The sequence below is a fragment of the Lissotriton helveticus genome, chromosome 12 (assembly GCF_964261635.1).
Source record: "Lissotriton helveticus chromosome 12, aLisHel1.1, whole genome shotgun sequence".
Classification (NCBI taxonomy): Eukaryota; Metazoa; Chordata; class Amphibia; order Caudata; family Salamandridae; genus Lissotriton; species Lissotriton helveticus.
The window spans coordinates 881,686,214-881,707,123 of NC_136073.1; the positions used below are offsets into that span (position 1 = coordinate 881,686,214).

At 46.0% G+C, this 20,910-nt stretch overlaps 1 protein-coding gene across 1 annotated transcript in view; it reads left to right on the forward strand.

Annotated features, from left to right (window-relative positions):
* LOC144798189 (phospholipid scramblase 3-like) overlaps positions 1–20,910 on the forward strand; it is a 126,792-nt gene that overhangs the window by 55,113 nt on the left and 50,769 nt on the right. Inside the window, exons 3-4 of the mRNA XM_078668937.1 lie at positions 5,059–5,086; positions 19,991–20,175. Of these exons, the coding sequence (XP_078525063.1) occupies positions 5,059–5,086; positions 19,991–20,175 (213 nt within the window). The remainder of the gene's footprint in view (positions 1–5,058; positions 5,087–19,990; positions 20,176–20,910) is intronic.

The window sequence follows — 20,910 nt, forward strand, 5'->3', positions numbered from 1 at the left end:
GCAACTCGCCGGAGGCCAAGCCCCCCCCCCCCCCGCACCACTCTGCAAACACGCACCCTGGCGCGTTGTAAATTGGGGAATTAATTCCCCTTCAATCCTGAGGGTCCCTGGGGGCCAACTAGCCAACCAGGTACCTCCAGGAAATGCCACTGAGCTGCATTGCAGAGACGTGGTCCAAGGCCACGTCCCTTTTTTCACCACTCTTCAAACATGGCTTCTGGTGCACTACTGGTGGGGCGATGAGGTCCTCTTGTGTCCTGAGGGCCTCAGGGCACAAGTAGACTTTATCCTCAGAGCAGCAGCGCACCAGAAGCGGCGTTTGCAGCGTGGTGTAAAGAGGGGCGTGGCCGCGGAATACCTCTCTGCAATGCAGCTCTGTGGCGCTTACTGGAGGTACCTGGTGGGCTAACTACCCCTCCTGTTACCTGCAGTAAATCCCACACAGTGGGATTGCCAAAAGGTGTTTGGAGTCCACGCTCACCTTTCTCCACCACTCTGCAAACGCAACTGCTATGTTATAGTTAGAAATTAGCATTTAAAAAACCTTTGAAATTCACTGAAAAAACCATAGGTTTCAGGGACGTTATAGTTAGAAATTAGCATTTAAAAAACCTTTGAAATTCACTGAAAAAACCATAGGTTTCAGGGACGTTATAGTTAGTTAGACATTCCACTCGTGCCAAACCAGAGAAATTCGGCCGTTATAGTTAGTTCAGCTAACTATAACTTGCACCCCCGCAATGCACTGCTGATGATGTCACATATTACTTCATTCTTGACATAGCAAGTGACATCACCATAATTAACTACCAATCAATTAAATAATATTAATTGGTAGTTAACTAATAATTCATTACAAATACATTACTTCCCACAAGTAACACTATAAAATCTTAATTCAATAAACATGAATAAATAAAAAATCATCATTCATTTTTTATAGTTAAATTACTTTTCACCCTATTCCCCTATAAACCCACACACCCCTACAGAACTAAAAAACGTAAAATGGAATTAAAGTAAAATTGCTAACTACTAACAATTTAACACATTCATTAAAAAACATAAACAATACTTATACAAAAAAATACATCATATAAATTCAAAATATAAACTAAAATACATAACACTAATTTAAAAATCAATATTTTAAACAATTATATTTTTGCAAACGATATTAATGACTTCTATATTTTTTAAAACAATAACTTTTTTTCCTTAAATCCGAAATTCTTGACCACGATATTCTTGCTATCAATATTTCTGTGTCACAATATCTACTACTAGATATTGGTGTACGTCGACATTTCCAACTCGATATTCTGTTTGAATACCACCACTGATGCATGTTATTGCCTACAACCACTGATGCATATAATGTCAAAAACTACTGGCGCATGTTACAGCCCTGGACCAATGATGGATAATGTCAGAGACCACTGATGCAAATTACATCAGCACTGCGATGTTATGACAGTGTTGTAAACACTGTTTCCCGGCAGGCGACCAGAGGTAGTATGGTGCAGAACTTCTAATGCTGGCCACGGCGTAGCAAGACACACTTCTGAGAAGGGTGGTAAACTGCGAGTGTTTTGCGATCACAATTGCAGTCGCAAAACATTCATACATAGGTTTTGGACTTGCTATTGGGAAAGGATGCCCTTGGAACGCGACTCGTAAAATTGGGTTACTACATTGAGCTATTTTATGGTCGCAAAGGGGCTGAAATCCCCTTTGCAACCCCATAAAACGGGCGTACATCTGGCCCCCAATACATTACTGTAAATGTCATTCGATGCTCATGATAGTCTGAGGTCATGGAGAGGTGTTACATACTCACAGGCTCCTCTCTCATTTGATTTCATCTGAGCCAAAGCCTCGTAGACTCGGAAAAGAGAAGGACTCCTGCAATTGGATATATGTAATGTCTACCCTGGTGAACATGCTTAGCCAACTATGTCTGTGACACCCATGACAGATCAGTGTTTGCCGAGGTCACCGTTTTAAAGAGACGGTCTGCTAAGGTCAAACCATCTGCATTTGTAAATGGTTGTTTGTATAGACGTCAATTAGGAAATTACTAGTTGGTTAGTCTTGCAAGTTTCACAATAAGGAAACATAGCAAGAGGGAGGTGAAGCTATTTGGCAAAGATCATGTAGCTTGGTCTAGTCAGGAAGCAGGGATTAGAAGTTGGGCGACAAAGCAGCGATGCAACCCTTCTCAGTGCTCCCTCCTTGCGACACCATAGACGAGCCGTATTTAAAGTACGGCACATCATGTCGCAAGGAGTTACAGATATGTCAGTATTCCTGATGTATCTGTATGCGCAAAAGTGGCTCATTGCTGGGGTCTGTCTGGGGTGTGTCTGAAAACAGACACAACTCCAGCAATGTGTCCTTTCACATGGGGCAAGCCCCATGTGAAAAGGTTCTGTGTCACCCCCATGAGGCAAGCAAAAGATTTTCACGCAATGGCGTCCTAGAAGTGGCGCACTGAAATCTTATAGATTTCAATGCGCCGCATCTACGAGGCTTTGATGCGGGGGAACGCCCACCTTGTATACATTACACCTGACGCAGGTATAATGTACCGCAGGGGTTTACAAAGTGACACATTTGTGTCACTTTGTAAATAGGGCGCAACATGGCGCCCTTTTAACGCCGCCAGCGCATCACAAAAAGTGACGCACCAGGGGCGCAAAAGTGTTGCAAGGGCTCATAAATAAGCCCCAGAGTTTTTAGGAGTGCAAGAACGGGTGGGAGGGGTTTAGTCAAGGATATTGATCTTTGACGTGTATACAGAAGGTTTTGAAAGCTTTTGTCTGCTTTGAAATTATGCAGCTGGAGGCAGAGCGTGGGGGTGGTGATTTTCCTTAAGCTTAAAGAACGTTCCCAAGATGCACCTCGTCCAGTGTGGCACCTGCCTCCCCCTTCCCCCGGAGTGCACCCACCCTCCACCCTTCATGTTAAAGGGTCTCTACGGCTCCTGTGGCTTCCATGCCAGGAGCCTTGGGTGGCTGAAAAGTCCCCAAAAAGGGTGCCCCTGCACAGAAGCCTGGACACCGGAGGAGGGGTACAGTGAATGAGAGGCTGACCACTGAAGCCAGATTCAGTCTCAGAATCCACAGAGGTAAAATGATCAGTGTCCTGGGCCTAGAGCTGTGGAACCCGCCAAGAAACCAAACACACAAGTCAATCAATCAATCATGGGTTTGTTAAGGGGGACTACTCACCCGTAAGTGTCTCAAGGCACTTGGGGGGGAGGGGGGAGGCGCAAGGTCCCGTCCATCAAGGAGGAGGTCTATCGAAGAGCCATGTATTGAGGTCCCTCGTGAACTTGGGGAGTGATGTCGTCTGTCTGAGGTGGAGCGGGAGGGCGTTTCAGGCTCTGGCTAAGAGGAAGGAGAAAGAGCGGACTCCTCATCTGGACTTCCTGGTGCGAGGGACCACGGCATAGGAGAGCTGGGCTGATCGTAGGGTCCTTTGGGGTGCGTGGAATGTGAGTCAGCTATTCAAGTATGCTGGACTGGTGTTGTAGAGGGCTTTGTGTGCGTGGGTGAGAATCTTGAAGGTGATTCTTGCCTTGATGGGCATCCAGTGGAGTGTGCGCTGGTGCTAGGTGATGTGGCAGTGTTGTGGCAGGTTGAGGATTAGTCTGGCGACGGCATTCTGGATGTTTTGAAGTTTGTGGTTTTTGTTGTTTCCGGAGTGCTTAGTCCGTGGGGGTGGGCGGGCTTCCGAGGGCGGGGGCCACCAGGTGTCATTCCAGGCCAATGATGAGTACTTCTGTTTTGTCCGTATTCAGTTGTAGACAGCTGCTCTTCATCCATTTGGCGCCTGCTTCCATGCCTTCTTGAAAGTTGAATTTTACTACGTTGGGTTCATTAGATAGGGAGAGGATGAGTTGTCTGTCATCTGTGTATGAAACAATATTGAGTCTGTGTGTTCTGACGATGGGGGCGAGCAGAGCCATGTAGATGTTGAACAATGTGGAGCTGAATGAGGATACTTGGGGGACTCCGCAGGTGGTCGGTGTGGGGTCCGAGAGGAAGGGAGGGAGTCAAACCCGCTGCGTTCTGCCGGAGAGGAACGAGCGGGTCCAGTCGAGGGCCTTTGTCGGATCCCTGCGTCGTGAGGGCTGTGTGTTAGGGTGCGGTGAGAGACTGTGTCGAAGGCTGCTGAAAGGTCGAGGAGAATAAGGGCTACTGTCACTCATCTGTTCAGGCGGGAGTGGATGTCGGAGAGGAGGCTGAAGGCAAGCATCTTCTCCAGACGGGCTCCTCCCCCACCATGGTCATGTCCCCACTGACCCTCCCCTTCTCTAAATTGGCCCTCTGCTCCTCCTCGTGCGGTTCATTCCCCACAGTAGCCTAAAATGAAGCCCCACAGCCTGGCCCCTCCTTTCCTTCCATAGAGCGCTTCAAACACTTTGTATTGCATTGTATTGTAATTGCATTTATATAGCACTTACTGTAGGGTTTTGACTTATCGCCTCCAGCGACCGTGACAGGTAGCCTGTCACGGTCTAAGGCTATGCAAAACACATGAACAAATGAATGAATGAATAAATGCATACATAAATTAATGAGTTGCTGAATAAATAAATAAATACATGCATACACTAATGAGTGTAGGAATGAATAAATGCATGCATGCATACATGAATGAATGACTGGATGAAGAAATAAACAAATATATGCATACATAAATTGAAGTTTGGATGAATGAATAATTACAATGATATATGAATGAAGGAATAATTGCATGCATACATGAATGAGTTGATGAATAAATAAATAAATTAATGCATACATTAACGATTGAGTAGATGAATAAACGAATATACGCAAACATAAATTAATGTGTGAATGAACGAATAATCAAATTCATACATGAATGAATGAATAAATAAATACATGCTTGCATACATAAATGAATGAGTGGATAAATGAACAAATGATTGGCTGCATCAGTGAAAGTGGCTAGTCCTTTGCTCAGTGTGTTATGCCTTCAGCTAGTGCTCCCAAGACTGAGTTCTGTGTTTTTTACCCTCTGCAGGTGGACCAGATTCTAATCCATCAGAAGAGTGAGTACATTCTGTCATTTTACTTGACACAGACGAGGTGACTTATGCACGCTAAGATAAAGCACATATAAATACAGAGACTGCAAATAAAGGCTCATGCACTTGAGTCCAGTTGTATGTCAGAATATCACGTGCAAAAACTTTGTTTTGCAAACACATCGAGGCCAGAACATTTTCTACCACAATATTGCGGAGGTCAATATTTATAGGTTAGTATGGAATTATTGATGTTAACTTCGTCTGTATGTATCCTGAGGATATATATTTTACACAGTATTCTGGTAGAATACATTGTTTCTTCATTCACAAGATGCCAGGGGTAGCGGAAGTGACATTACATACCCTTTGACCTTAATGACATCACAGGAAGTGACCCTCGATCCTCGTTTTTTTCCCAGGAAGTCATGTGACATGCCCTTAACCATGATGACATCACAATAATTGACACCTATGAAGTTCCATTCTAACTGCATGATTAATATGACAACACAATACAGACACAGGTGTATTTTAGACCCGCCCATATTATGAGGCTGACTTGATCTTTGAAAGCTCTGGAATGTAATACTTGCCCTCCATTGTAGTGAGCGAGCAAAGCAAGAAGGCAGGCCTCTACTAGGGGGTTTCTAGCCCTGAGAACATGTTTAAAAGAATGTGATCAGGTACTGCATTTTAAAGCTCAATTTCCACATACATTTTCTAAAATAAGAGCCATAGGCTGTGAAAGGACACTCATTACATTTTCAAACCCTTTCATGGCGTGCCAAGCCAATGAAACTGGACAGTCCCCAAGAGCCAACTGCATTAAAAATAAAGTGAAATGGATGCCCACTAATTTTCAAAAATCTTCTCCGTTGTGCCATGGCTAGCATTTTCGGTACAAAAGGGGGTGGTGATGGACGGAGCATCTGAACCACTCAAACACTCACACCCAGTCAAAAGATCTGGGTTTAATCCATCACCGTTCTTTAGCCCACTCTGCCACCCCGTTTTCAGACATGGCTATATGCAAATCAGTCTGACCCTGTGCCTCATGGGAACAGTCCAGTCCGAACTGCCAAGCCATGCCTTCCCTGGACCGGAAACAAGCTTCCGAGGACCGGTTTCTGGCATTACAGCCGTCTTCAGCCCGGCTTGCTTAAATCCAGTGGCAAAGTGAGCAAGGGACTCACGTCTGAGCATACCCTGCCACACTTATGGCGGCCAAAAGCGGTACAAAAGGGGGTGGTGATGGACGGAGCATCTGAACCAATCAAACACTCACACCCAGTCAAAAGATCTGGGTTGAATCCATCACCTATGGCTAGCATTTTGTCATTGGTGCCCCCATATCCCAAGGGTGCCCCCGGTATGCCAAAGCCAGAATATTTCTATTGATACCATCCATATTCCACAAGTGACCATTACTTAAAAAATTACCTCGGTATATTCGTGCCAACATTTTGTCATGGCTGCCCGCTTCCTTTATGCCAAGAATTGCCTCCAATGTGTTAGCACCAGCATTTTTCCACAAATGTTCCATATTCCATATACCAAGACTAACCACTTGTGTGCCAATACCAGTATTTTCACATGGGTGTCCATTATGCCAAGAATTACTTCCAGTGTGCTAGTGCTAGGATTTTCATGTGTTCATTATGCCAAGAATTACTTCTAGTGTGCCAGTGCCAGTATTTTCACGTGGGTTTCCATTATGCCATTTCGTCTAATGTGGTATTACCAGCGTTTTCACATGGGTGTCCATTATGCCAAGAATTGCCTCCAATGTGTTAGCACCATTTTTCCACAAATGTTCCATCTACCAAGACTTACCACTAGTGTGCCAATACCAATATTTTCACATGGGTGTTCATTATGCAAAGAATTATTTCTAGTGTGCCCATGCCTGTATTTTTACGTGGGTGTCCATTATGCCATTTCTTCTGGTGTGGCATTACGTGTATTTTCACATGGGTGTTCATTATGCCATTTCTTCTAGTGTGGCATTACATGTATTTTCACATGGGTGTCCATTATGCCATTTCTTCTAGTGTGCCAGTGCGAGTATTTTCACATGGGTGTCCATTATGCCAAGAATTACTTCTAGTCTGTCATTCTCTTCAATGAATTGTGACATCTGGGTGAACACTGCTCTTTCTATCAGTTTGCCCAGGAAAGGGACTCTGAGCAATAGCTCACTTAATCGCCCTCACCAGCTCCCAGCACTATGAAACCCATAAGGATGTGATATGTTTGCGCTTTAAATATAGGAATTATGATTAATATATCCCCCACATGTCTATGTGTGGGGAAAATATGATGCAAAAAAAGACAAAATTAAAAAGACATTTAAGGAGGTTGAAATTTATAATGTCTCAAAATAATAAACTACACAGTAAAACAAGCATTTGCAATGCAATAGGTCTCGCATTTACCCTAGATCTATTGCATTGCAAATGGTAGGCATCAACGGGAGGAAGGGTGGGGTCGAAGGCACGGACAGCAGGAGGGAGAAGAAGGCATAGACAATGGGAGGGTGGGCAGACAGAAGGCACAGACAACTGGAGTGAGGGCGGGGGGGGCGGGAGGTGGGGTTTAGAAGGCATCAAAGCCGTGCCTGCAGTACGAGAACCTCATTAAAGAAAATAGTGCTCACAGTCTAAATAGGACATATCGTGTATAAACCGAAGGGGCCAGTCCCATGGGAGGTGACAAATGAAGAGGAGGCGTTACTAAGGAGGGACTAGCATGCATCTAGATGAATCAGAAGTCAGGATTTAGGACGGACAATGACAAGCCACGGTCGGACCTCATTGTCCTCATTCCCTTGGGCTTACAAGGGTGTTCTTTTTGCTTTTGTTGCCTGGCCCTACCTGGAGGTTCCTCGATTGCTGTGCTCTCTTCAGATGGATGGGTTGTGGAGTTATCTAGGGTCACAATCCCCCGTGTTCCACAGGGTGCCCTGGTCATTGTGTTTAGCCCCTTCGCCCTGAGGGAAACGAGACGAGCGGAGCCTCTGGAGCTACCACAAGCCACACCCGACCTAGTAGGGCCGCCTCCGTGGTACAGCCCGGGCTCACTCTCAGAAACCGCCAACTAATGGCGGTACACTCGCTGTCACCCCTGACCCTGCCGCTTACCGCCCGACTTAGGCTTTCCCTGGTCCACTTGCGACCTGCCTCAATCAACTTGCACCGATGACGGGCAGGGCCGGACTGGGAACAGAAACAGGCCCTGGCACACTGCTCGGCGGGCCCCCCTGGGGAGATGGGGAGTGCAGCCGAGCAATGTGCGAGGGCCGTTTTCGGCCGATTTTGTTACCGGGGGCCGATATTGCCAGCCCCCAGTAAACAAAAACAGCCCCCCAGGGGCTCAAAACTGGCCCCCACCCTAGAGGCCTACCGGGGAAACCCCCGGTGCCTGCTATGACCAGTCTGGCCCTGATGACGGGCTACGACGTGGATGAGGCTGGGGTCTGTTAGTTGGCGGCAGGGAGCAGCAAGTTCAGAAGCAGCAGCAACAAATGGCCGCCTCCTCCGTCCGCCGTCTGAGGGTTCCGGGGAGCTGCGTCTGGAAACAGGAGGTACCGGCCGGAGGAAGAGCCAGAGAGAAGGAGGGAGGGAGGGCCGAGAGCAGGCCGATATCTCAGGAGTTGGCTAGTACACAAGCCAGGGCCATTACCTCCCCGGGCCCGGAACCCCAATACAGTGCGGCGAAACACCCTAAAAGCAACCAGACTGAGCAGCACGAGGATCAATCATGGGCGGATCAGTCAAAAGGGGCAACAGACAGACTTCTGGCAAGAGACTGCCATAATAATCTGAACTTCCAGGGGACCACTCTGTGGAATGATGGTTCGATTTTGCACACCGCCAAATATAAGAACCAACAAGCAATCTACAAGGTGCTGTTCACTCTCAGCTATAAAGCCAAAGGTTCCAATGATATTTTGAACAGGTCCAATATTTTACGACTCTGGGACACCTCGATTCCTTGGCACAGATCTCCTCAGACAACATAAAGTGGGTACATTTAGAAGTCTGGAGAGGGACACACATGGAGACTTCATCATAATTGGCTTCACCCAACAGCAAGTACAACAGGCTGTCCTTGGTGAAGCCCTAAATCTCGCAGAATGAGCAATCGAAGTCACCGCACTCTGCATGCCGAAATATCCACACATTCTCATACCCAAACATGATCAGGGGGAAACAACATCAATCCTCAAAGGCACAACAAATAAAAATGTAGGCAATCGAGGAACCTCCAGATAGGGCCAGGCAACAAGAGAAAGAAGAACACCCTCGTAAGCCCAAATGAAAGAGGACAATGAGGTCCGACCGTGGCTTGTCATTGTCCTTCCTAAATGCTGACGTCAGATTTATCAATAGGCTTGCTAGTCCCTCCTTAGTACCGCCTCCTCTTCATTTGTCACCTCCCATGGTGACCGGCCCCTTCGGTTTTTACAAGGTATGTCCTATTTAGACTGTGAGCACTATTTTCTTTAATGAGGTTCTTGTACTGCAGGCACGGCTTTGGTGCCTTCTCTAACCGCCCCCCGCCCTCACTCCAGTTGTCTATGCCTTCTGCCTGCCCACCCTCCCATTGTCTATGCCTTCTTCTCCCTCCTGCTGTCCGTGCCTTCGACCCCACCCTCCCTCACGTTGATGCCTACCATTTGCAATGCAATAGATCTAGGGTAAATGCGAGACCTTTTGCATTGCAAATGCTTGTTTTACTGTGTAGTTTATTATTTTGAGACATTATAAATTTCAACCTCCTTAAATGTCTTTTTAATTTTGTCGTTTTTTGCATCATATTTTTTCTGCACATAGACATGTGGCAGACATATTAATAATAATTCCTATACTTAAAGCGCGAACATATCTCCCTATGGGTTTCATGGTGCTGGGAGCTGGTGAGGGCGATTAAGTGAGCTATTGCTCAGAGTCCCTTTCCTGGGCAAACTGATAGAAAGAGCAGTGTTCACCCAGATGTCACAATTCATTGAAGAGAATGACAGACTAGAAGACTTCCAAACATGATTCCGTCCGGGATGAGGCACTGAATCTGCCCTCCTTGCCATCTGGGATGACCTAAAGATTACAGTTGACCGCAACGGGGTTGCTGCGCTACTGCTCTTGGAGCTCTCAGCTGCCTTTGACACGGTTGACCATGACACTCTGAAACAAAGACTTTATGAAGTCAGCATAGAGGGAGCTGCTCTAGACTGGATTGCGTCCTACCTTCGAAACAGAACTAATGTCATCCATACCCCACCTTTCTCGTCCAAACCGTACTCCACAAAAGCAGGGGTCCCTTAAGGTTCTATCATCTCGCCCATGCTTTTCAACATCTACATGAAGTCATTACCAGTACTGATCAATACATTTTACCTCACGTGCTATAACTATGCAGATGACACGCAAATACTCCTTCAACTGGAATGCCCCAAAGACATTGGAAAATCACCAATTTTCAGCTGTCTCAGAGCTGTGGATCAGTGGATAACTTGGAGCCATCTCAAATTGAATGGTTCAAAAACTGAAATGCTCATGTGTGGTGATTGGAAACATTACAACCCACTTGCCGCATGGCCTTATGAACTGGGATCACTGCCTAAAGTATCGAAGGAAGTAAGAAACCTCGGAATGACCATGGACTCCAAGCTTTCGAGGAATGCCCAAGTGGATAAACTAGCAAGATCAAGCTTTGCTACTATAAAAACGCTGCAACAAATTTTCTCTCATTTGGAATTTCCAAACAAGGTCCAAGCTACCATCTCCCTTGTTCTGTCCAAACTCGATTACGCCAATAGCCTCTACCACGGATCACCTTTAACGACCATGAAAAGACTACAACGGATTCAGAACTCGGCTGCCAGACTACTCTTGCATATCAAACCCGAGACCACATCTCCCCTGCCTTGAAAGCCCTGCATTGGTTACCGGTTGCCAGAAGATCCACGTTCAAGCTGCTTTGTATCACCCACAAACCAATACATGGAATAGGACCGCTCTTCATCAGGTAAAAAATCACCAAACACATTCAACAAAGGAACCTCCGCTCTAAAGGAGCATCTCGCCTCAAAATCCCACCATACAAGAAAAAAGGCACAACAAATAAAAATGTAGGTGAGAGGGAGAAAGTCGGTCAACCAAGAACCCCGATCAAAATGTATTTCACGCACAGGGACACGCAGCGTAGAGTGCAGCCGATCCAGCTAGAGCAGGCCCATATGGCGGAGCCACAGCAACAGTGTCCCTAACCAAAGAAATGAAAATACCAGAAGAGGATGCTCAACCTCAAGTATTGGAGAACATGGTAAACTAACTAGTGCTCTGACCCCAATTACAATAGGGCCAAGTAGTGTTCTAACCCCAATTACAATCGGGCCAAGTAGTGTTCTGACCCCAATTACAATAGGGCAATCTAGTGCTCTGACCCCAATTACAATAGGGCCAAGTAGTGTTCTAACCCCAATTACAATAGGGCCAACTAGTGCTCTGACCCCAATTACAATAGGGCCAACTAGTGCTCTGACCCCAATTACAATAGGGCCAACTAGTGCTTTGACCCCAATTACAATAGGGCCAACTAGTGCTTTGACCCCAATTACAATAGGGCCAAGTAGTGCTCTGACCCCAATTACAATAGGGCTAAGTAGTGCTTTGACCCCAATTACAATAAGGGCCAAGTAGTGCTCTGACCCCAATTCTTTAGGAGTATGCATGTGGTTGTAGTATGTTTATCTAGGGACCTGTATCGATACTCCTATTTCTGACCCTTGTCCGGTTATAAATCACTAATATCCCTACAACGGCACAGAAACCCGTTTCATCAATTAGTCATAGCGCATGCTGTCACATTAAGCAAGCACTATTCCTCCAGCCCCCTAGAAAGCACACCGAGTTCTTAAACAAATCCAAGCCTCGAGCAACCTGGGAAATCCCCGCCTGCTATGTTTTGATTTAGTCCGAGAACTCCTGTAAAGCACTGCAAGAACGATCAGTTCTTAGTGACATCTTTATTGACGTCTTATGTCCATCCTTACGTCAAACCCAGCACCTCTCAGGTATAAATATACCAACGCTGCCCTAAGCAGAGACACGGTGGTGATGAACCTGGAGCCGCGACTACTTGCCGGAGAGCCCAGCTGATGCGAGAGCCCACGGACGCTGCCCCTCCCCTTTTGACGCGCAGAGAAAGACGCTGTCTTTTCTCTTGCCGAGAAATCCAGCTTCCAGCGTTTCCAGCCCACCTTCGCGGGTGACTGGGATACCGAGTCCTGAGAAAGAGATACCAGTCCTCCAGCCTTCTAAATCCCAGGTACTGAACTGACTAAACCCTAGTAGAGAATTCTTGGGTCAGATTCTTGGCAAAACAAACTTAACTTAAACTGCTACTTACTTACTCCCTCCCATGTATTAGGCTTAGGTCAGGTACACCGGGGTAGGCGTAGTTAGAAGCACCAGTTGAGTACGATTAGTCAATGTATATATGTATGTATATCTTTTATTCATTTTAAAGTATCATATGGCTAAGAAACCATATCAATGCTTTTACAGTATTATTTTATAATCCTGCTTTTACTATATGCATTCTACTTAACCCTAAGTATTGCAGTTGTAGCGATTCATTTCTCTTGTATGAGAAAAGAGACTGATCAATAAATAACACCTTTTATAGAAAACGCCCGTCTCTTCTTTTCTCTACAATCTGGTGAAACTAAGTATGCACGTATTGACTGAGTAAAATAGATGTCTTTTGTTTTCACACGACTTTAGAGATATACTCTTGATCAGGGAGAGCAAAGTTGTCATGTTCTATGGTTGTCAGAAACTAAATCCCTTCTTGTCTATCCAGGGAGGTTAAACTCCTCCTCGCCTATTCGAGAAAGTTTCTAGTGAACTCTGAGCTAGCTGGCACACAAAACTTAAGTCTAATATAGTCAGTAGAAGACCTAGTTAACCTCTGTCCTACGTCTATACTACTGAAGATATTATTCCAATGCGCAGAGCCTATTGGGAATATAGGAACTACACTACATGGTGTATGTGTGGCTCTTTACCTGGTTGTGCACATTTAAATGATTTTATGTTCTACATGAATTTGAAGATTTAAGGTCTTATATTCACAACTTTATTGTGTTGTAAAATGTTTTCTTTGTAGCCTTTGTCAGAATGTATATATATTTTTATAGATTGATGAATCTGAAAAATATGATATAAACAAGCATTTGCAATGCAATAGGTCTCGCATTTACAAGAGTTTGAGCTATTGGCACTGTAAATGACAATGCCTTTTATTTATGTTTTTAAAACTGTTAAATAAAAGGCATTGTCATTTACATTGCCAGTAGTTAAACTCTCGCAAGTGCAAGACCTATTGCATTGCAAATGTGCCCTTGCTATAAAAAATAAACAAGGATTTACAAAGCAAATGGCCAGCTTTCAATATTTTTGTATTTTTATTTTCCAAACAAAGCAGCGGCTTGTGGGGTGGAGACAAGGGGTACTCCAAGTTCAAGAGAGTGGTGATTCGCGGAATTGTTCTGGGTGGTTATTATTGCTTTATTGGGGTATTTCACATGCACTTAACTCTGATAACCTACATGCAAAGGGTTTACGGCACAAGCGCATCCTATGTGCATAGGGGGCGAGAACAAGCGTGTGGGGGGAGCAGTTGACACCAGGTAATGCGGTAAATGCACGCGTGCTGTAATGAAAACTGCGCAGCACGCTGTTAGTGCTGGAGGGGAGGTGGTTGAATGGACAGACATTCGCTGTTAAAAAAGATTCCTCATCTACAGGTGACGAGTTACATTCCCGGCAGCTTCTGCCCATGCTTAGATCGGAAAATTGAGTGGCATTTACATTTACAGTTGTTATATCATCTGTTCTTGTAGCGCTTGGAAACTTTAGTTGTTTAGGTTGAGGCGCCTTACCAATTAAAACTATAGGATATCGCCGTCTACACCACACGACATTCTAGTTTCTGATATCTGCACTGCGTTCAGTTCGAACTGTCTCTTCTTCTATAAAATGCTCCCCGTGACTCGTTGGGCTGCTTCTGGGAGCTAGCCTCGTGATGCGAATTGCCTGTCTTGTCTCTACTCCACATATCCTTGCTGGCAGATCGGCAGTCGGCTTTGAAGGTGCACAGAAACCCGCCACGTAAAAAAAAAAGTCCCCGCCGGGCCGCCGCGCTGCCTGCGATGACCCGGAAGCGGTTGGGCAGCCGGCCAATCCCATTGCGGCCCCAACCGGAAGTCCCGCCCCATCGCGGCGAGAGAGAGAGAGAGCTGCCCGAGGAGCCACGAAGGCTCCTGATTGAGTCCCGGTCCCGAGATGGGGGACCGGGTGAAGAGCGGCCGGGCGCATGGGGAAGGCGGGGCTCTCATGTGGTGAGAGAGCCCCGCAAAGCGCTACCGCCGCCCGAGAGGCAGAACCGCCGCCGAGCACCGCCAGAACCGGTGAGTGTGTTGAGGGAGAGGAGGGGTGAGTGGGGGTTGGGTGTACACGCATGTGTCTGTTTGAGTGTGTCTGTGCGTGCGTCTGTCTGTCTGTGTGCGCGTGTGTCTGTTTAAGGGGGGGTGCGTGTGTGTATGCAGTGTGTATCGCTGTGTATGTGCGCATGCGTGAGTGAGGCTTTCTTTGTGCATGGGAATATGAGGCACGGCGACGTGCGCGCTCACGAGGTACAATCTCGGCAAGAAAAAGCGCGTGGCACTTTGCTGTCCACATTCCCCCAGAAGTAACAACATAAGTTGTCTCGCCCTAGACAGCAAAGCTTCGCTTTGCTTTCGTCTAGGCGAGACCTAAAAAAGGAGAAAAAAAGACTTTTTTAAACTGTAAAAATGAAATAAAATGAGAAAAAATTTACATTTTGTGTAGATATTGTTGGTGTATGCCCTATGTTTGAGAGGTAACTTCTATAGTATAAGCAATTATAGGTCAAGAGGGAGCTTTCTCTTTGAAGTTTTCTGCACTAAGCATCACTTTTGTTTTTAATTGTGCCGGGGTTCTCAGCATAAAGGGCACTTACAGAAGTAGCCACTAGGCGTTACTAAACTTAGATCTCATCTCTCCAGAAGCGCTCCCTTGAGGCTCAAGGTACAACCCATTCAGATACGGAGAGTATCTGGACGAGAACTCGATGATGAAGCATGCCACCAGAATACCTAGTGGGTGAGAGTCCTTTTAAACAAGAAGTGACTTTCTAGGTCATTTTAAGGAGACCGTGAAACTGTGAGAGAGGGTTGTCTCGCTTTTTGGTATTTGTAGGTACAAAGGAAGTGGAGTCAATCCCCCAAACACTTCTCCCACTTCTTCGTCCCCCTCTTCTTGGCCATAGTTGTTCATACCCAGTCCCCCAGGATCCCCATTCGACATCCACTCCTGCAGTTCTTGGGCACATTGCAGTATAACACAGAGGTTCTGAGCTGAGCCCTGCCACCCCCACACTTTTACTCTCCTTTCGATGTTGCAGTGGAGGAGGTCTTGTTTGCAACATACCTTGGAGTTGCAGTGCTGCCCTGCAAGCCATGCTTGCTTTGCTGACTCTCTCATTCTTGTTGCTTACCATTGCATTTTATTTACTTCTTTATTTATTAGGCACACAAATTATTCCCAAAGGGACCTCTAGGCGCCATAGCAGCGGTGGGCAGATTGCAATACAATGGCAAGGTTAGAGTTTTAACAGCCATGTTTTCTAAAGTCTTTTAAAGAGAGTGAAATCCGGACAATCGCGGATGGACATGGGCAGCTGATTTCAGTGATGAGGAGCCAGAAATGAAAAGGAGCGACTCCTAAATCTCTTCGTACGAATACGTTTGGGGTGTAAGAGTAATAGATCACTAGATCTAAGCTGGCGAACAGGAACATAAGGCTGTAGTTTATTTTTAAGGTAACACAGTCCCTTTCCATGCAGAGTTTTGCAGATTAGACAAAGAAGTTTGAAAAGAGCACATTTTTTGATCGGTAATCAATGGAGAGAGCGCAGACTGAGTTACGATGGGGAGCAAGAAGGGAGATTCAGGATAAGGCATGCAGCTGTGTTCTGCACCTCCTGGAGCCTAGTAAAAAGGCTTTAATTTATTCCAACCAAAAAGGCATTTCCATAGTTGAGGTGACTTACTATCAGAGCTTGGACTAAAGTTTTCCTGGCCTGTAGAGGGGTCCACTGAAAGACTTAAGCATGCACATTAGACCAATAACGGTTCCAGAGATTTTTTTTTGCGTGCTCGTTCATAGAAAGATTTTTCATCTAAGAGGCCTCCTAAATTCTTTACATGTTTTTTAGGTGTAGGGGATAAACCCAGCTCTGATGTCCACCAGTCTCCCGACCAGATAAAGTGAGCTTTCCTGAATAAAAGGATCTCCGTCTTATTCGTGTTAAGCTCATCCACGAGGCGATTTTTAGCATACAATCCTTGAATTTAATTTTAGTGAGGGTTCGAGCTAGAATACATAGAGATGACCAGTTGCGTGCCATCAGCGTACCAGATGGTTTCAAAGGGTAAACAGCGTTTACAACGCAACTTTTACCACACACTACCTTTACCACACAACTTTTACAACGCAATTTGTTACAACGAATTGCGCTGGGGGCGATGTAGGATAGGTAATAGTTCAATTTACTATCCAACACCTTCCCTACTATCCACGGGGACTGGAGTTTGAATAGTAAATTAAACTATTCACTATCCAGCGCCCCCCAACGCAAGTTGTTGTAGCGACTTGCTTTGTAAAACCTGCGTTGTAAAGGCATGCGTGGAAAAAGCATGCGTTGTAACGACATACATCCGTTTCAAAGCCACAAGACCAAAAGAGTTTTGCCATGGGGGCCACATAAATATTGAAAAGAGCGGGACTCAGAATTGATCGCTGGGGCACCGCTTTTTCAAGGACCATGGGTTTTGATGAGTAGTTACCCAGCTGAACAGAATGGGTCGCTCAGAAAGAAAGTTCTTCATCTATTTCCAGGCTTTGCCGGTAATACCAAACTCCCCTAGTCTTTGAGCTAAAATTTGATGAGAGATGGTATCAAAAGCCGCTGATAGATCCAGGAGAACTCGCATAGCTGAGGTTCCCTGGTCTAGAGCGAGTTTGATTGTATCACTGACCTCCATTAAGGCTGATTCCGTGCTATGAAACGCACGGAAGCCAGACTGAGAGGAGTCCAGCAAGCAGTTGGATTCAAGGTAGGACACCAGTTGTTGATTCACCAGAGACTCTAGGATTTAGGACATAAAAGGGAGTAGAGATATAGGTCTATAGTTTAACATGTCCAGGGGATCAGCTGAGGGTTTTTTAAGAAGGGTTTCGATACGCTCTGTCTTCCATTTTAGTGGAACAGTGGCTGACTGCAAAGAGAGATTACATAAGGCTGTGATCGTGGTGAGCAAAATAGGGGTCAGAGTGGCAATCACATGAGGTGGGGCAGAGTCCAGCGGGGAACCGGTTTTATTGTGTTTATTTATTTGATTTGCTGTAACAGGATTGAAATATTCCAGGGTGGGAGATTGAAAGTTAGTCCTGACTTCCTGAGGTTCCAAAGTCATTGGTATCATGATATTTGCAAGAGAAAAGTAGATGTTAAGTTTTTGTTCAAAATGCACTGCCAGATTGTCAATGTATGGGGATGTAGGTCTTATATAATTACAGCTGCTTGTGTTCGTGAGTTCCTTGCGGATTTAGAGCTCACTGGAGGATTTTTTTGTAGAATTGATTCTCTCGGCTATGTGAGTCTATGTTACAGTATTTTAGGTATTTCCTTAAGGCTGATTTGTAAGCGATTTTCCTCTACTTCTGATTTGGATTTCCTCCATTTACGTTCAATTTTCCTAAATGCGGATTTCTCCTTTTTTAAGGATTTGGAGTACCAGGGTGCGGGGGGGGGTCGGGTTCCCTTTTCGTTTTAGATACTTTCAGCGGGGCAATGGTGTCTAAGGCATGTATAAATTAGTCTTCAAAGGCTTTTAGTGCAAGACTGGTGTCTTTGTAGTCAGATACAATATGAGGAGTAAAGACAGGGAGAAGGGTGGAGGGAACCACCCTTCTCCAGGGTCTCGTAAGTGTCATGGCATCAGGGGGGGCACCCTCAGGTTTCCAAACATCCAGGAAGAAATCTACAAAGAAGTGGTCGGTCCAAGCCTGGGCAACTGGAGAGTCCACCTCTAAGTTTGTGGCTTCTGAGAATAATAAATGGAGAGTGCATGCCCGGCTACATGTGTCTGGCAAGAGGCGGATGGTATCCGGGTCAGCTTGATTATCAATATGATAATTGAAATCCCCCAAGAGCAGAAAATTATCTTCTTCTAAGATGTGTGGTGCTAGCCGTTCAATGAGCTTCGCACTGAAATAATGTTTTTCACGGGGTGGGCGCTAGACCAGTGCCCCCGTCCAAATTTGGTTAGTTGAGGCTTTTAATTAGAATATTATCATTTCCAACCCAGGGGTAGAACAGGAGTCCAGAGTGTCCACTCCTAAAGGATTTTGTGTTGCAAAAGCTACCCCCCTCCCTTTTTTAGCTGTCTGTCACACCCGGTTACACTATAGCCTTCAGGAAACAGTATAGCTATAGAAGGGGAGGAGGACAAAGATGGCCAGGTTTCAGTAATGAAACATATGTCTGGCTTTGTTGAGTCTAAGAGATCTCAAATTTCTGTGGAATATAAAAAAAAAAAATTAAAAATGAAACTTACCTTGCTGCCAGGTCCCACGTCTCTGCCCCTGTTCTCTTTGTGGAACTAGAGCACCAGAAAGCACAGTAGCCCACACCGACCAACCACAATGATGCAATGCAGCATTGTGAATGGCTTTGAGCGTCCTGGTCCGACGCTCAACCAGGTAATGGGGGCCTGGGCATGTTCTCCACATAGGCCGTAATGCAGCCTGCATTGAGAGAGTGGAAAGTGCATATGACTGGTTGGGGCTATCCGAAAGGGCCAACCAAACAGGCATTGCGCACTTAGGAGTGGCCAAACCACGCCCACCCCCTCGCCCACAAATCAGCATGAAGCATAGAATTATAATAATGTAAAGTTATTATCATGTTATGTTACTACTACCTAGGACTTTTCTCCTCCATTTACCATCTTCTCTAAGCAGGTGATGGATAGGTGCATTGCCAATGCGTATCACAAGTGAGGTTCAGGGGGACTAGAAGGTACCAGGAGCAGGGCAGATTCATGGCTGCTGGAGCGAAGCGTTGCTTGTTCCTACCATTTTGTAGGAAATGGTCAGGTGTGGTACACCTGTGCCATCTACCTGTCTCACATCCAAGGCTGGTTTTACCTGGTCCAGATGCCCACCTGGTAAAACTAAGTTTAGTGTACCCGCATACGGTAACTGTGATTGTGGGAACACCTGCACCTCAGTCTCATCCACAGCAGAGTTTCCCCAAGGACACTTATCTGGCAGACTCAAAATGAGAGTCTAAATGTGTATTAAATTATTATCTTTGTAGATAAAGGACAGGTTTGTCATGGATTCGAGACCTGTTAGCTTGATATATTTCAAATGTGACTGTCTACGTGAAGTATAGTTTTCATCACACCAACAGCACACAAAAGAACAGATATCCACTTCCTGAGCAAAGGCTACAATGAACCATCCATTGTGCCCTTTGAAGCTGCCTATGTCACATTCACACAATCCCGCAGGTAGCACAACTGCACCTGCATCTATCACAGATGGAACTAAAGTGCAGGAAGGTGACATCCCCAGACATATTCCATAGTGGCTAATGCCTGAAGAGACACTTTCCGCATGAATGCTTCCTCTCAGTCCCTAGCGTAGACATCCATGATGAGTGTGGAGGTAACACTGGAGCTGGGGGCTGGTGTGTGGGGGTATGGGTGGTGTTATCCTCCTTAGAAGTTGCGCTCTCTTCTCACCGTCCACTCTTGTGTCACCCCAGGGCACAGCATGTTCCAGACCTGCAGTGAATTTGAGATCCTCAATGCAGTCAGCCAGAAAATCTTCCATGCCAAAGAGGAGAAGGAGTGCTGCGGCCCCCTGCTGGATGTTAGAGTGTACGACCACTCCCAGAGTCACGTGCTGCACCTCCTCCTCCCAATACATTACTGCAGCTGGAATGAAGAGGTAAGTTACCAGCCCAGAGTCCTCCTGTGGTAGAGGAAGAACTCCAGGCTCATCACCCAATATACACGTGCCAAGATTTATACCTTTGTGGGTAAAAAGTGAAATCTAGTATTGTAAAAACTGCAGAATCTGGTGATGAGCGCCCATGGGGGCAAGTAGTGGCGGCTGGCACAGCTCGCAGGTGAAGGGGGTGGATGAGAGAAGGGGGCTGGGGGGGACCAGGGGCACAATGTTAAATAAAATAATAAATACACTTACCTTGCCGCCGGGTCCCGCGTCTTCGCTGCTGGTCTCCTTCCCCTCAGACTCCAGGAAACACAGCCAGGCTCCCCTGACCAGCGTTGTGATCGGTGCCGTGATTCGACACTCAGCCAGGGACTGGGGGCCAGGCATTGTTCTCCATGCAGGCTGTAGTGCAGCCTGCATGGAGAAGTAAGAAAGTGTGCATGACTGTATTGGGCGGCCTGAGAGGGCCAACCAAACAGTCATTGCGCACTTAGGAGGTTTCTACCACTCCTCCCCTGCCCAGCAGCCCACCCCCTCACGCAAAGCTGCCGCAGCAGGTGGACAAAGAAAATGATAATAACATTATATTATTATCACTTTATTTTTTCCTATTTTTACTACTTCAGGGCAGTTAGGGCGACGCTCCTTCACCTTGGCGGAGGAGCCACCACCGATGGGAACCCATGTGCCAGCACAATAGGCTGACCTGAGATGGTATAATTCACCTCG